Source organism: Pinus tabuliformis, chromosome J, assembly GCF_031772625.1.
Source record: "Pinus tabuliformis cultivar Carrire ecotype Pingquan chromosome J, CPIR1, whole genome shotgun sequence".
NCBI classification, from domain to species: domain Eukaryota; kingdom Viridiplantae; phylum Streptophyta; class Pinopsida; order Pinales; family Pinaceae; genus Pinus; species Pinus tabuliformis.
The window spans coordinates 30,598,529-30,616,141 of record NC_142295.1 but is presented as its reverse complement, the minus strand read 5'-3'; the positions used below and the strand labels follow the sequence as shown (position 1 = coordinate 30,616,141).

At 38.1% G+C, this 17,613-nt stretch overlaps 2 protein-coding genes across 6 annotated transcripts; one reads left to right on the top strand and one right to left on the bottom strand.

The window, feature by feature from the left end:
* Window positions 1-513: 513 nt before the first annotated feature.
* Window positions 514-4,910, bottom strand: LOC149225283 (uncharacterized). Its single transcript, XM_089377043.1, has 2 exons — window positions 4,224-4,910; window positions 514-2,107 (listed from the first exon to the last, which is right to left on the bottom strand). The coding sequence occupies exons 1-2, from the start codon at window positions 4,513-4,515 to the stop codon at window positions 1,392-1,394; spliced, it is 1,008 nt and encodes a 335-aa protein (XP_089233169.1). The 5' UTR covers window positions 4,516-4,910; the 3' UTR covers window positions 514-1,391.
* A 250-nt stretch (window positions 4,911-5,160) lies between these two features.
* LOC149225282 (replication protein A 70 kDa DNA-binding subunit E-like) lies at window positions 5,161-16,355 on the top strand. 5 transcript variants are annotated; one of them, XR_016247659.1, is made up of 5 exons: window positions 5,161-5,241; window positions 5,684-5,779; window positions 8,014-8,285; window positions 15,102-15,262; window positions 15,383-16,355. XR_016247659.1 is itself a non-coding variant. In XM_089377042.1 (4 exons), exons 3-4 carry the CDS (start codon window positions 8,017-8,019, stop codon window positions 9,890-9,892), a joined length of 1,776 nt encoding a protein of 591 aa, XP_089233168.1. In that variant the 5' UTR covers window positions 5,161-5,241; window positions 5,684-5,779; window positions 8,014-8,016; the 3' UTR covers window positions 9,893-10,292. The 5 variants fall into 5 exon arrangements, 1 of the variants encoding a protein (XP_089233168.1); XR_016247660.1 differs by lacking the exon at window positions 8,014-8,285 and having other exon boundaries at window positions 15,105-15,262; XR_016247658.1 differs by lacking the exon at window positions 8,014-8,285.
* The last annotated feature ends 1,258 nt before the right edge of the window (window positions 16,356-17,613 follow it).

Sequence of the window (17,613 nt, the reverse complement as noted above, 5' to 3'; positions counted from 1 at the left end):
GGATCCAACAGTGCTGTTCACAAGAGGAGGGGGCCAAACAGATCAAGCCTGTTGAGAGCTTCAAACATAGCTCCTTACAAGGATATCTTTAATGGAGCCTTCCATGTTCAAATCAAACCTCATTCAAAATCATTGCATTGGTGTCTTTAGAGGCTTTTGTGCCCTGCAACTATTGTGGCAAAATAGCTTTAATTCTACCAATGTGCTGCTTTTGGTCATGCTTTAAGTTGCAAACTTAACATAGATTCAGGGACTTAACTGTGTTGCTTTCTGTCACAACATATATAACCCAGGGTTAGGGTCTGCCCATAGACAACGCCTAATGAGTACGGCATCCATTTATAATTTTGTTCATGGCAGTCGAAGTGACCTGGGTCCTTGGGCACTCTTCAAATTGCCTCCGCTCAATGGATCCAATAGTGCTGTTCACAAGAGGAGGGGGCCAAACAGATCAAGCCTGTTGAGAGCTTCAAACATAGCTCCTTACAAGGATATCTTTAATGGAGCCTTCCATGTCCAAATCAAACCTGATTCAAAATCATTGCATTGGTGTCTTTAGAGGCTTTTGTGCCCTGCAACTATTGTGGCAAAATAGCTTTAATTCTACCAATGTGCTGCTTTTGGTCATGCTTTAAGTTGCAAACTTAACATAGATTCAGGGACTTATCCATATACAAATTACAAAGCCTAGTGAATGTTGCATCCACAATGTCAATAGTGGTCTTTTTTGTTTGTTCTTTCTCTCTTGCAAATTTATTGTTTTCCCTTGTACTCATTAATGGGTAGAATGCAAAATCCTTGTTTATTCGCACATATGTGCATGAGAGACTTGGGAGGAGTGTGCTGCACGTGAGGTCATGGAGGAAACAGGGCCAAAATCCCTATTAAAATGACACATGCACTGAATTTGTCTGTAAAAACATTTTCTAAGATTATGCCAGATAAATCTTTAATATGGTTTTTCCTGTTCATAGTTTTTATTTTTTCACCAAAGAACTCCAGGTAAACGCTCCACTATTGGCTCTCCTAGCTCAGAATCACTTCTCTCCATCAAGGCAATAATAATTGACTGAGCCACTTCATCATTGCAAGATCCAACATAGATCAATCCAAGAGATATAGCAGTGAAGGCAATTACATCTATGGGAACCTTCCAGACCCATGGACTTAATAGATTGCTACCATCCTCAATTAATGAAACAGTACAAGTCTGTGCTAGGTTTAACATATAACTTTCAGATATATATTACAAGAGAAAATTGTAAGAATTTGATTGGCTATGTAGAAAACAATGAATGCTACCTTATAGCAAATTTAGGATTTTGAACTAAGCTGGGCTAAAACACAACTCCATACCCATCAATCACTGAGAATCTGATACACAAACTAACTTACAAATACATAAAAATAATAAGACCTTTTCCATAAGGTTGTCTCTGCAACAAAGCTGAGTCGCATCTTGCCTCAGGGATAGGTAGAAAGCATTCACCCTCTACCTCTGTTAACATATGTCTATGCTTGCACACATTGCTTGCAAAATTCATATTTTCTGATGTAGCTTTATGAAGCTCAAGTACCATATCTCTCAATTGCTTATCACGTTCTGATTTTTCATCTTGCCTCCTTGATAAATATTCCTTGCAATCAACCACCCAACCTGGAGGAGGAATCACCCAAGGAGGAATCACCTTGAAAAAGAGAACTGCAGCTGATGTGAAAATGCCCCTCACTCCGTAAGGCATAAAATCTGAGTAGTTTGATGTATCTGCATGCGTTAACCCGGCAATGATGATGAACACAAGGACCGCCACATGAACTACAGAGGCGATGGAGTTTATTCTAGATGTAACTTTGGTGCTCTTTATGGCAACAATGCCTGTTATGAAGAGGACGGCAACTGCTATGGGGTCCAAATCATTGAAATTATTAGCCAAATTTGTGTGAATGCGAAAAGCATTAGATTGGCGATTACAGAGTGTGGCGAAGTAGGATGTCCATGACCTTGCAACTGCTGCTCCACCAATGATGTATTCTAATAGGATGTTGCCTGCCCCTATGAATGCCACAAAGTCTCCCAGTTCCACTCTGAGATAGGCAAATGAACCACCTGCAAAATCAACATAAGTAAATAATTGAAGGAATATAAGATATTTGAGACGATAGCTGACAAACTTGCTGACTCATACTTCTACATTAGTGAGAACTACACTGATGGCTGAAACAGAGTATTATAAAAAAATCTCTCTTCAAAACAATGCCAAGAAACCAATATATATCATATGTCAGGAAACCAATATATATATTGAAGTGAATTTATATTAGATTGATAAAAATTTAATTCATAAGACTATGTAAAATTCTAATGATACAAAGTAGTCACAAGAGCTTAATTCAAAATCCAATGCATCTGGATATGGATCTTAATCATAATCAAAATACTAAACAAGAAATTCTACAAAACATCCCCAAAAATGAATACGTATTTCTGCTCCAGAAACCTCTTCTATGAAAAAATGATGAATTCTTACCTGCTCTGCAAACCTCTTGTATGAAAAAAGAGAGAAAACCAAAAAGGTAAAATTATCTAAAGAGTGATCCAAAGCAAGGAACACTACGTATAGATTTTCTCCAGCTAACCAAGACCTTAGTATGGCCAGATGAGCTTTTAAGCTATCCAGAAAAGTAATCAAATCCGTAACCACCCAAATATCTTATAGAATGATGAATATGCAGATATAGTAAGTGGCAGGCACAAGAAGAATTTTACATTGTCTGAATGAAAAATTACAGGGATGGAAAAGGCTCAGAGTCGTTAGGCAGTATTATGAAGCATGATAAGCAGAAGATGAACGAGAATCAGAAAGTGTGGAGCCCTTGAAAGACATCCCTGGAAAGATTCCTCAATATTTCAGAAAATATTGTCTTCATACTAGAGGCTGAGAATGATTACAGGGCCTTTTAGACAAAATCCCAACCCGAATAACCTGTAAGTTATCTTTGCTGATTGAAGACAAGCCAAATCTTGAAACTCATAAGTCCTTAAAAGCTTTTTCAGGTACATTAGGTCATTTGCCTACAATGTCTTTTCCCTGCTACTAAGCAAAAGTATTTTCTTGTACTTAGTTAAGAACAACTTGGTGGTAGAAAACAATTTGACTCTCAAAGGAACATAAAAGATATTTTTCCATCGATTCTGTGCTGTGTGCTCTGGCCAGGGATGGATAATCTGATTTTATACAGCAACATAGAATATTGATTCTAAGACAATGGACAGTATGCATGGGTTACACCATATATGGTATAAAGCGAGATGAAGATATATATAGACGATGCATCCAGTTTTATTGAAGAAATTTATAATATTCTGAACATGTGAAATGATAATCAATCAAATACAACACCTATAAGTATTTTGCAGAGTTGGTTCAAGATACCTCAAGAAGAAACTCCACAGTAACTATGCTCATCATGAGAGGTATTAGGGTGGTTGACTTGAGAAAAAAAAACATATAATAGCATTTGTGTCTACCATGAAACAAAACACCAATAAGAGGACACAACAGCAACATGTATTCTGGGAGGGGGTAAGTTCAGTTCAATGCTTGAAGATGAGATGAACACTGCTGTCCTGTGTTTAACTCAGAGAAGCACTGGGATTCTATTAAGAAAACATCAAAGATATTTAGGGAAAGTTGGATTATGATATTTGGTGTACTCACTGTTTATGGGTAAATTGAATCACAACAACAGAACTCCACTGTTAGATGTGATTATTTTAAAAATAAATAACAGAACAGGAACATTTATTCCAGTAAAAATGGATTTGAGCTACATAAATAAATAATTGCCTATTTAATTATAACATAGCTTATAATTAGAATTAGTTGTGGTTAATATTATTGGGTGGTTGATGGATTGATGGAGTATCATTCAAGAACAAAGTATAACCTACGATGTTAGACACTTTGCAAGTATATTGTTCACACCAGAGACAACCATGTTGACATAGAATGGATTGATGGAGTAACCTAAGATGTTAGACACTTTGTAAGTAAATTGCTCACATCAGAGACAATCATGTAACATAAAATGGATGGACAGAGTATCATTCAAGAACAAGCTATATCCTAAGATGTTAGCATGTATATGGTTTCTGAAAAGAAAATTAATGTTACCATAAAAAGAATGACCACTTATAGTTCTGAAGTTTGAAACTACTTTACCTGGAGCAATGTAGCCATAGGAGCCAATAACAGAAGACATGGCCTCCGAACCAGTTCGAATCAGCTTTGCAACTCCAAAATCTGCAACCCTTGCAGTCATGTCAGAATCAAGCAATATATTGCTAGGCTTAACATCTCTGTGTACAATGGCAGGACGGCAATCTTGATGAAGATAGCATAAGCCCAGAGCCTCAGGTTCCTGGATTCTTAGATACATGTGCTTCTTAAAACTCTGAACAATACAGATATATGAATTTCCACCATATCTGTCATTTGCAAATTTGTGCAACATTAAATATAAATCTAGGCTTCAACTTGGTGTTTTGAACTATGCTCTCAGGTTATTCAATCAGGCTTTGTTAACTTTGTCAGTGGTTTATCCTATGCTTTATGCCAAATTTTGTGCAACATTAAATATAAATCTAGGCTTCAACTTGGTGTTTTGAACTATGCTCTCATGTTATTCGATCAGGCTTTGATGTGCATATTTATATATCCCATGTAACGAAGTACAGCCTTATATTCTAGCTATACTCTCAATTACAGAGTATAAGTAGGGTAAAATGTTTTTAAATATGAAGGTCTTACAACAAGGTGGCTGGAAGTTCTTGTAACGAGATCCAATCTTGTTAACTTTGGAAGTAATTTGACTCATAAAATGTATTTATATATTTTACTTCTGAAATCACTATTTAAGTTTGCAAAGTTATGCATATTCTATTTTTAGTGTGCAAAGTCATGCATATTCTATCTGTAAATTTGAATTGATAACTTTTGAATGATGCAACATATTTTTTTAACCATCAAATAATATTAAAAGATGATATTAAACTACTTGTTCTCGGATCATCTTGCACGTAGTTTAATCTCTGCTTTGTTATTGAATTTCTCCCTGCCTTTATCTGACAATATCCATTTTTTACTATGTGTGAAGCAATTGCAAACTAATTTGTAGTTGCTGTTCAACTTTCAGCGTTGAAGGACATTTCTGGACGTTCTCTGTATTGCTTCAACTCCGGTAACAACCTTAATCTCCTTTCCGAGTTTTTGCTTCATTTCTATTTCATCCATGGACCATGATAGAAAATCCTCTTCCATCAATTGTACATTAGCCACTCAGCAACTATAGAGTCTTACTTGCAAGCAGAAAGTGTTTTTCATATATTTAACATTATGTATATTATAGAAGTAAAAAGATCAGTCTTTTATCATATTGTTCAAGTTCCTTTGGAGACAATGCTTAATAGTAAGTGGGTATTATGGTAAACATTTTTTTTTGCTGGGGCACCCACATTTGCCTAGGATTTTATAGCATAAGAAAGCCTTTAAATCCCTGCAAAACCTTCCTTGCGAGGATTAGATTGTGTGGATTATGTTGGGTTTTCTTCTCGCAAAGACTATTAATTTGCATAGCAATGTGCAGCTTGTTTTGGTTACTCACACAACAATGTTAAATACAGATACTTTGCCTTGGCCTACTTTGTTTTGTCACTGGGCAATCCAACTTTCAGCGTTGACGGACATTTCTGGGCGTTTTCTATATTGCTTCATCTCTGGTAACAACCTTAATCTCCTTTCCGAGCTTTTGCTCCATTTCTATTTCATCCATGGGCCATGATACAAAATCCTCTTCCATCAATTGTACATTAGCCACTGAGCAACTAAAGAGTCTTATAAATTTCATTCAAAATTATTTTCCAATTGAAATGATTCAGTTATATATATGCTTTCTTGATAATTTAAACTTTATTCCTTTGTGTTTAACTAATGCAAAGTGGTGCCATCGTGGCTGTCTTGTTTTTTAGTGTGTGTTGATATTATATTCCACTTGTCATTTTTTTTTTCATCCACACATTAAGAAAGCGGAAAACAAATACATGCATGTACATTTACATTTAGAATGTATGTGGTAATTGATTTAGGACTTTGCGTGTGCTCTCTGCTCTATGTTCAAACAATTTCGCTTCTCTTTCCTTAGTAGCTAGGCTTTTCATTGCAAAAAAAAGAAAGTAAACGATTGTTTATCATCTTAGATTGCATATTTAGGAATTGTATCTGTACATCACGCGATCAACCTTAAAGGCAAACTTCTTAAGAAAGATCAACTGTAAAATACATTTCAATAAACATAAAAACGCTTTGGAACCTAACGCACACCATTTAGAAGTCTAGGCTAGAGACGTGTTCCGGCGTCGTAAAACCTGGTAACTATCACTTTCATCGTAGGTTGGGCGATTCCTCCTCTTTGAAATGACAAGTGCCAATACGGACTTGTGCTCCCACGTACCGTCGAGTATATATTGGGAGACCACAGTAGGCTATATCCTTTATCCTTAGGAAGCCGTGTTTGCCGCCCTATCGATCGCAATGCACTGAACACAGCATTCGGGAAGATTGACTGCCGTACCATAAAAAGTATTCTGCAGTTTTGCGATTGGTTTGGTAATCCCCCTGTCTAGATATCCAGAGTAGTCACTTTCGTTCCTTTTCAGACTCCTTAAAAGAAAAGGACCATCTGAGCACTTGTCACTTCAGGCTCATTAAAAATCGAAGGCGACTAGAGTCATCTTTAGCTTTTTCTCGACTCTTAAAAAATGAAAAAGCAAATTGTGTCAAAGTGTCATAAAATTTATTTAAATTGGAATAACCTCACAGGGTAGTCACTTTCATTCCTTTTCAGACTCCTTAAAAGAAAAGGACCATCTGAGCACTTGTCACTTCAGGCTCATTAAAAATCGAAGGCGACTAGAGTCATCTTTAGCTTTTTCTCGACTCTTAAAAAATGAAAAAGCAAATTGTGTCAAAGTGTCATAAAATTTATTTAAATCGGAATAACCTCACATAGTAGTCACTTTCATTCCTTTTCAGACTCCTTAAAAGAAAAGGACCATCTGAGCACTTGTCACTTCAGGCTCATTAAAAATCGAAGGCGACTAGAGTCATCTTTAGCTTTTTCTCGACTCTTAAAAAATGAAAAAGCAACTTGTGTCAAAGTGTCATAAAATTTATTTAAATCGGAATAACCTCACTGTTCCCTCGTTGGTCTTAGGGTAAGAAAATGGAGTCCACCATTCAAGGATTTCCCCATGGAGGAATCCTGCTCCCTTTTCCTCTAGGGGAGATGTTGGTGCACCTCATATGGCTACATTGACCCTTCCAGGCCTTGCAATTGCCCTGCCAATATACTTTTTTCTCGACCTTTGCCGTTCAAAACACCTTGATTCTCGATCAATCAACTCAGCAACCAGATGCTACTAGAGTTGCCCAGATCGAAGGCGACTAGAGTCGTCTTTAGCTTTTTCTCGTCTCTTAAAAATTGAAAAAGCAGTTGTGTCAAAGTGTCATACAATTTATTCAAATCGGAATAACATCACTGCTCCCTCGTTGGTCTCAGTTTGACAAAATGGTGTCCGCCAATTAAGGATTTCCCCTACTCCCTTTTCCTCTAGGGGAGATGTTGGTGTACCTCATATGGCTACATTGTCCCTTCCAGGGCTTGCACTTCGCCTGCTGGTATGGCTTTTCTCGACCTCTGTCGTTCGAAACACCATGATTTTTGGGCAATCAAATCAGCAACCAGATGATACTAGAGTTACCCCCAAACCTTCTATTTCATTTGTTTCTCCCTCTCCTTCCTCTGCGCTTCGTGGAAGTATGCTTAAAAAAATGAACGTATAAAGATGTTGTAATAAATATCTTTCTTCATTATGTTTATAAGCTTAGATGCCCACTCATTTAGAAAAAAACTAAACATGCTCTTACAACATTTTTGTGTTTTGTTTTGTACCAGAAAATGACATCAAACCTCACTGAAAATGCAATTTCCTCAATGTTATCTGGATCAGCTCATATTCAACCATACCTGCAAATTGCTGAGCTTGAGCCAATACAACCAATGCAAAACTCAACTCCACGATATCGTACTGCAATTTCAGACGGAACACATAAGAAACACATCATGCTTCCAAAAGATTTCAATGATCTCGTAGCAACAGGCTTGCTACAAAAGGGTTCTATTATAAATGTTAAAAGTTGGACTACCTCAGCTATTGGTCCTTCAACGTAAGTTTGTTATAAAATTCTTATTTCAAATTTAACATTCTTTTACTTATAACACAACCACTTCTAACAGTTATTCCTTTGACTCTCATTTGTCGTGTAGGTCTATAAAGCTATTAGACTTTGAAATATCTACTTCATTTGCACCCTTAATTGGCAATCCAAAAACTATGAGTTTCCCCATCACATCTGATGAAAACTCTCCATCCTCATCGGATCCACATCCTCCATCAAAAAGGCCCTGCCCTCTTCCAACTACTCCAGCCCCGTCCGTTCAACCGGTTCAAATTCCCATCAAATCGTTAAACCCTTACCACTCAAACTGGTGCATAAAAGGATACGTCCAAAGGAAAACAGCTCTTCGACAATTTCAGAATCAATACGGACCCGGTAAAGTGTTTGGCTTTGACCTGTTCGATACAGAGGGTGGAGAAATCCATATTACATGTTTCAACAATGTCGCAGATTATTTCTTCGACAAAATCCAAAATGGAAATGTCTACATTGTTTCTAAAGGGAATGTGAAAATGGCTAATAAGCAATACAACCACTTGAACAATGACTGGGAAATTTTGTTGAATGCAACATCTACCATAGAACATGTTGCCAGTGAAAAAAAACATAATCCAGCAGTTCAATTCAGTATAAAATCAATTGATGATATCAGAACAACAAACGTCAACTCCAATGTTGATATTTTGGGTGTTGTCACAGACATTTCCAGTGTATGCACTATACGTAGAAGAGATGGCTCTGAAGTCAATAAACAAACAGTACAGCTTCAAGACATGTCAGGGTATAGCATAGATGCAATCTTTTGGGGCGATAATTTTAAAGCCGTTTCACAGGAAATCTCCTCCCTATGTGCTACAGGCAATAACCCCATCGTTGCAATCAAATCTGCACGTGTTGGAGAATTTAATGGGAAAAATATCGGCACTACAACGAGATCCATTGTTCTTGTAGATCCTGACATTGAAGAGGCCCATACGCTAAAGTCGTGGTTTAAAAAAGAAGGCTCCACTGCTGCTTCAACATCTTTGACAACAAGCTCTCCTTTTTGCCCCCAACAAAAAAAAATAACAATTGCTGACATTTACAGTATGGATTCCTTAGAGAAACCAACATTTTTCCAATTAAAGGGCACAATAACAAAAATTGGTATGGATAGTTTTTACTACATTTCTTGCCCGTCCATTGTTGGTGGGAAAAAATGCATGAAAAAACTTATTCCACAAAATACAGGGGTGTGGTTCTGTCCAAAGTGCAACGCTGAAGTAAGCGACTGTGATTACCGATACTTATTGAAAATCGACATACAAGATCACACTGGTGAATTGACTTCAACTGTTGCTTTCGAAGACGCGGGCTCTACAATTCTTGGAAATAATGCCAAAGACTTCTATCTATTATCTTCAGATCCAGAACTAATCAAGGAAATTGTCTCTAGAGCTCTATGGACAGATCATATCTTCACACTTTCGGTGAAGACAGAAACTTTTAAAGAAGTCCCACGATTGAAATGCGTTATCATAAAAGAAGAAAAACTACATTTCACGACAGAATGCAAAAACATCCTTCGAGAAATTCAGAGCATCTCGACATTGTAAATAAATATTGCAGAATGTGTTCCTTGCTTTTTGGCAATTCCTATTGTCCAATTTTATAAATACAACTTTACAAGATATATTGTTGCATGTCTTCTTATGAAAATTTCTTATATACCATTGAAATAAATATTTGTTCTCCATTGTATCTAGCATTATGTTAGTAGCAAAAATCACATTTTTTTTTTCCTTTTATCAACTTTACACATGAAACTACCTACATGTATGCATCAAAAATACTAATACGTTCTTTCAAAAACATTTCTCAAATAAAAAAAATCACATGGCACTATTCAGAACTTAGATTTTTTTCCCCTTCTTTCGCTTTCGCTTGCATTTTTTACCCTTCTTTCGCTTTCATACAATAACGTGGTTGTTGTCTCTAAATAACATTCTTGTTTTCCCCTCCCTTGCTTATAGGTACCATAAATTTTGCGAATGGCTTCTTCTTCTAATAATGAACGTGCTCGAAGATACTATGCAACAAATAAAGAACGAATAAATGCACGACGCCGTGAGCTTTACCAAGCAAAAAAAAACATCATAGAATGTCAAAAAAACAAAAAACAAAAGGGTGACCAACCTTCCTCGTCTGAAATGCCCCACCCTGAAAACAATCCTCCCTTGCAATTATCAGGCTCTTTATCTTCTCAGCAAACCTCTCAAACAAATACAGCCATGCCTCATTGCCCTAACCCCTCCTTTGCACATGCTTTCAGCAACGTTTATACCGATCAAGCACATCGAGATTTCCGTTCAAAGCTTGATAAACTTCCACCTAAATGTCCATGCTCCATTTGTCTTGAATCATATCCTGGAATACATATCCGCAATTCCAACCACATGGATTGCTGCTCTAGATGCGCCTCTGAAACAAAGGGTCATCGCTTCTCATTATCAAACAACATGGACCCTGGCCCTCAACCAGCTGCTCTTACGTCTCTTTCGCAAATAGAAGAAATGCTCATTGCTAGGGTTAACCCTATATTGCAGGTAACACATGCACGTGGTGGCCAGTATAAATACAGTGGCCACACAATTTGTTTTCCTCAAGACATAACAAAAATCGCAAACATGTTGCCACGACGTGTTGAGCACTTGGACATCCTAATTGTCACGTGTCATGGTAATGACCATAAGGCTTATGATTTCATTGTCAGTAGACATCGCGTTCTCACTGCATTGGAATACAAATTGGCTAATGACCCATACTATAAGAATGTTCGTATTGATTCCAATGCACTGGCATCCTTACCAGCAATCCCCACCGATGTCTCCTCCTCGCTTCACCATTCCAATACTACAGAAACCACTGTTCGCCTTCCACTTGAACCACCCCATGAGCTCACCGAAGATTTCGCAGACCCATCTGCTGCCCAAACATTATCGTTCGTACCCATCATACCCAACACAAATACAGAAATTCAAGAAATCCGCCATTATTTGCATGCTTGCAACCACCAATCTGATACTACAATTGAGTGGCCAACAATTGGTTTATCGCCAGTCAATGAATACAACACAGAAGGTCTACTCTCTATGGCTTTCCCCGCCCTTTTCCCGACAGGCGCTGCAATGCCAAATCAGCCAAGAATGAAAGCAGTGCAGTTACATGAATATGCACTTCATCTCATACGTTACTGCGATAACAGATTTGGAAGCCACCCACGCTTTCGTTATTACATATATAATCTCATGATGCGGCATCGCAGTCAAGCAACAGCGTCGATTTTTGTGAAAAAAAGCATCACAGATAACTTTCCAATATCTATTCGAGATCTGAACATTCGATTAGAACAGTTTCCAGATGAGCAATTGGCGGAGCAAGTCATGCGATTCGGTAGCTCTTTACGTGGAACAAGGTCATTTTGGCACAAAGCTAAAAATGAGCTAATGGACATGATATCTCAACTCGGTTGCCCGACATTCTTCTTCACATTAAGTGCAGCTGATACAAAATGGCCTGATCTTCATGCAGTCATGCCCGGATGCCTTCCTACTGATATTGGAAAACAACAAAAGTGGAGAAATGATAACATTATCTCTAACCCACATTTAACATCGCTATATATGCACCATAGATTCACAGCATTTCGTGAGATTATCTTGGAGAAACACCTGAATACAAAAGATTACTGGTACAGGTACGCATTCTACCGCATTTTTTTTTTCCTCCAAGAACTCTAAACATCATTCCTCACCTATTGCAAAATTATCTTACAAAAACGCATTCTTGTTAGGTATGAATGGCAACATAGGGGATCTGCGCACATCCATGGTTTCCTTTGGATAGAAAATGCACCTGATATGGGGAATCTCAACTGGGAAGACACAGAAGCAGTCGATATTGCAAGGCAGTTCTTCGACAAATATATTTCCGCTTGGAACCCTCGTGCTCCTTCGAGTTCAACCCAACCAAATGCTTGGACAAATCCCGAAGACCCTTGCCTATTGTCCACACCGCAAATCTTCAGAACCAATCCTTTCAGTGACTATGAACAACTCGTCAATTGTGTTGAACGTCACACAAAATGCTCAGAAAGCACGTGCCTAAGAAAAAATGGATCCTCACTCCAATGTCGTTATAAAGCACCGTGGGAATTACATCCAAAATCGGCCTTATTCATTGATTCCAATGGCCAAAAAACATACACCCCTGCTCGGAACGACGATCGACTCAATAGCCATAACCCTACCATCCTATCTATTTGGCGTGCAAATGTTGACTGCCAACCAGTTCTCCCCATACACGCTGTACAAAAATATATCGCCAAATATGCATCCAAAGCTGAAAAAAAATCTGAAAGCTTCCACGACATGCTACGTAGAATTGTCCTTGCTTCACCCATTGCTGACCCAGCAACATCCGCATTTCGAAAATTTCTTGCTGAAACCCTTGTTGATCGTGACATTGGAGCCCAGGAAACCTGCCATATGCTGCAAAAATTACCGTTAACATTATGTAGTCGGCCATTCATTTCTTTAAATGTAAACCAAAAAATTCTTATGCGCCTTCCACAAACGGACGCCACCTCCACTACATCCCCGCACTTCATAGATACATATATCCAACGCCCTTCTACCCTAGAGTCCACATCACTAATAGAGTTGGCAAGATCCTGGTCATATGATCCTCGTCGCAAAACAAACAAATGGAAACAAAGGCCTACAAAGGCAATTGTTCGGGTCATACCACGCTACTCCTCCATACCATCCACAACAGAACCTTGCTACGCTGACTTTTGCAGGGTTGAGCTTATGCTATACAAACCTTTTCGCCGTATCGTACAAGATATAGGAGATTCTGCTGCAGATTTCATCGCAAATTGGCAAACATTTCGCCCATTCTACAATCCTTGGCATCAACACCGCACACTATCTGATATTGAATCTGTCGCAAATGATACCTCAACTATGAATGAAGCCAATCCAGCAGACGCCATGGAAATAAATGAATGGGAATTACTTTCCCAATTACACCCTACAAATGAGCTTCTCATAAATGACCTTGACATGCTTGGTCTTCGTGGCTTTGATGACACCCATAACTGGAATCATACCACTATCCCATTGGATCTACAAAATAATGCAATACAATTCATTGAGAATAGCTGCTCCATCCACCGCATTCTTCAAACACATCAACATACCCTGCCGACCCTTACTACATTATCTCCAATGCAAAGAAAAGCTCTGAATATTATTTTTAATCATTTTGCTAGGAAGGATTATTTACCCGCTCTCAGAATGATAATACAAGGCACTGCTGGTACGGGAAAATCCCTCCTTATTAATTGCATCAAAGATATGCTCATAGGCCTTGCAAGCCTGGAACCTTCACCGATCATGCTCCTCGCCCCTACAGGGGTTGCTGCCTTCAACATACAAGCATCGACAATCCATTCTGCTTTGCACCTTCCTATAAAGGATCTTATGCCGTTAGAAGGTAGTGCTCTTGCAAAATTCCAGGAAGAACTCAAGCATATAAGATACATACTGATCGATGAAATGAGCTTCATTGGGCCAAAGCTTCTCAGCCATATTGATGCACGTCTTCGCGAGGCATTTCCCCACCAAAGAAACACTCCTTTTGGTGGTTGTTCCATAATATTAGTTGGTGATCTCGGTCAGCTACCACCCGTCAAAGACATACCTCTGTATGCAGGGACGAGCCACGGAAGCGCACTGTGGGGCACCTTCGACACAGTCATCACATTGGACACAATATTTCGTCAACAAGGCGACGACATCGCACAGGTTACTTTCAGGAACATTCTACAGAACATTAGAGATGCAAATCCAACAATCGATGACTACAACATACTCATGTCGCGCACAGATTCCTTTTTATCAGAAGAAGAAATACGTTCATTCCATGATTCCATGCATTTATTTCCAACAAATGCTCAAACAACGGTCCATAATAAGCAAATGATGAAATCTCTTAACACTCCTATCGCACGATCCATTGCTGAAGATGACGCCACATATTCCAGTCTTTCCTCTGAAGATGAGCAACTTGAGCGAATTGTATTGCTATGCAATGGCGAAAAAGTTATGTTGACTTCCAACCTTTGGGTTTCAGCCGGTCTTGTTAATGGTTCCCTTGGAAAAATTGTAACCATCTTTTACAAAGAATCAACTGCACCACCACAAATTCCAACATTTGTTGTCGTAGATTTCCCCAAGTACATTGGGCCTCCTTGGGATGAAAGAAACCCCACTCACTTGCCTATTCCAGCAGTAAAAAGAAATGGTCGTGCACAAATTCCACTGAAGATGGCTTGGGATTTAACCATACATAAATCTCAAGGTATGACCCTTCCAAAAGCAACAATTGACATTGGAAAAACAGAACGTCAAGGTCTCACATTCATAGCTATTTCAAGAGTGCCTTCTCTGCAAGATCTCCGGATTAACCCCGCATTCAGTTTCGATCGTTACGGTAAAATGAAGGACAACAAAAACATTGCTCGCAGAAAACACGCGGAGGAAATTCTCCGTTCAATGCCGCCTCCAGATAATCTGCTCCAACCCGTACTTTGACATCGCCAAAAGGTTTCCTCCATTTATTTACCTCATTCTCTTTATTAACATACTTTTCATATCTTTCAACAACAACAAACTTTAATCATTATTAGTAAATAAGCAAATATTAGGATGTCTTTATATTGTTTATACATCTCATTCTTACCTTTTCTTTCTTTTGCAGCAGGCCACATGGGCTCAGAAATAACATACCTACACAACTACATGTAGATTGGCAAGCAAAAAAACTGCATCTCCAGCTGTGCATTGACCTCCAATTGTGTTCAATATGCCGTTATTCACCATGCATCTTCCACTAACAATATATGGATCCCCATAGCAAAGGTAACTTCATTACCATTCATTCCAGATTCATTTTAACACAACTCACCTGCAGAGTATTACTAATACATTTCTGCAACTGGTTTACATATTGCTAATTCTAACAAAATATAAATTTTGCAGGCCCATTGCTGCATCTTCAAGGCCTTCGCTGACTCCGCCATGTTTTCATACAACTTCAAATATGGAATGACAAGCACAATGTTCTTTAGACTATTATATTCCTTCTCGAACCTCTTTTGTTACAATTCACTGTTTGTATTTTCCATTTCAAACTTGAAAAAATATGTTTCAAGATCGAATACCGTTTTCATTGTTTGTTTCCTCACAACTATTTGTGTTTTCCATTCCAGTCTTTAAAAAGGATGTTACAACACACTTTGTATTTTCCATTTCAAACTTTAAAAAGGATGTTACAATACAATATTTGTATTTTCCATTTCACACTTAAAAAAGGATGTTTCAACATCAAATACCATTTTGATAGTTCATGTCCTCCCAACTATTTGTGTTTCCCGTTTCAAACTTAAAAAAGGGATGTTTCGACATCAATGCCATTTTGATAGTTTATTTCCTCACAACCATTTCATTGTCAATGGGTTTTAACATATTTTGTTTACAAAATCAATTGACTTTAATGATTATAATACATGTTTTCAAAATATCTTCATATTAATTTAATTTTCAATTTCAGTAATGGTTTCTTAAATAGCCCTTTCCAAATCAATATGGTTGCTCGGTTGTTGTTCGCATATTAATTTAATTTCCCATTTGAATAATGATTTCTTAAATACCCCTTTCCAAATCAATATGGTTGCCCGTTTGTTGTTCACATGGACTCATTCATTTATCTTCACCTTTAACTCCACAGTTTTTCCAACAACAAACAAAGGTCTCTAAACAAGTTCAATGCATATTTATGGCTGCTTGCATTCTATTTCAACGGTTTCCGGCATCGCTCCCCCAAATAAAAGCTCGCATTCATCGACCCTTGCTTCCAAAAAAGCCCACAAAAACCTATTCACGTTTCGATATTCTTCCACACACTATGCCTTACGGCGTTTCCTTTGCAACACTAGGTGCAAATGCTAGTATTTACAATTTTTAACCTTTCTCTATTAATTTCAAATCTTACTCATAATAACTCCAAAAACCTATCAACCAATCATTTTAGTAAACAGAAAATTAAAACATATACTATAAATCTTTCTCTATTAAATCCAAAATCACTTTATAATAAATCGAAAATCGTATCAACCTGTCATTTAATAAACACACACACTAAAACCATACACTAAAGTCCTCTTAAAAATACATCGGGCCTATCGTGGGGCCACATGATGACGAAGAATGATTCGTAGTGGTACGGATAGCCGTAAAAGACGCATGACAAATCAAAAAGAGGAAAATATATTATTAATCAACACCGGTATTTCAGGTAAAGTTTCCACAGCTGGATGGATAAATTATTGAAGTTTCCACCGTCAATTGCTTTTATTAGTCCCTGCCATCTGGTATCCGGCAGGGACTATAGTAATCGTTCCACACGGAGATAGCATTAGTTCGTAGGTGTTATTCGGCTGTTATGTTAAAGTTTGGAAATGTTGTGTGCGGGGATATGCCGACCTATGCTAAGTTTCATTCGCACCTCACCTTCGCCATCTTATTTGGCCTCTTCCCGAGGTGGAAGAGGGTCGACCATAGCTTAAAAGCAATAAGCCTGGTGCATTTTCGCTAACCGTCACCGGTGTCTGGTTTTAATGTTAACATTACTTCGATTCCTATTATCTGCCCGGGTATGCGAAGGTTTAGTAAAGTTTCGTGTTCCCTGTTACAAGGTTGTGCGGTGTTGCGCAGCAGGTGCTGCAGGTGTCCGTGGATGCCGGCAGGTGTCATGAACCTGCCTTGGTATCTTGCCAACCCAGATTTCCTTTGTAGTATAACTTTCTTTCTTTGTTATAATGCCTTGCGTCCATGCATCCTCTTGCAAAGCCAGATCCAAGGCACGTTACTTGGATTCTGCAGATGTTTCAGGTAAAAAGTAGCATGACCAGTGGGAGCGAACAGAACCTGTCAAAGAAGGAGGACACATAATTAATACTATGATGCATAGCTTCTGTATCAAATGAAATGTTGTTTATTGCTTCGCATATGAGAACAAATAATTAATTGTTGTTTTTCTTTTGGAATCTCAGGCTGAAATATTAATGGCTCAAGTAGACCAACTTAAAACACAGGTAATAGGCACGGCACGACGATGATGTCTATTTATACAAGTTTCTGATTTTCTCCTTAAAATCTAGTTTAATGCCAAGGCACGTTGCTTGCATTCTGCAGATGTTTCAGGTAAAAAG

What these genes read in the sequence shown, in the direction of transcription:
- LOC149225283 (XM_089377043.1), bottom strand. Translation starts at nt 4,515, where the DNA reads ATGTTGCACAAATTTGCAAATGACAGATATGGTGGAAATTCATATATC. An exon ending in CTATGGCTACATTGCTCCAG is followed by an intron (nt 2,108 to 4,223) that starts GTAAAGTAGTTT and finishes TTGATTTTGCAG; the next exon opens with GTGGTTCATTTGCCTATCTC.
- LOC149225282 (XM_089377042.1), top strand. Translation starts at nt 8,017, where the DNA reads ATGACATCAAACCTCACTGAAAATGCAATTTCCTCAATGTTATCTGGA. An exon ending in TCAGCTATTGGTCCTTCAAC is followed by an intron (nt 8,286 to 8,385) that starts GTAAGTTTGTTA and finishes TTTGTCGTGTAG; the next exon opens with GTCTATAAAGCTATTAGACT.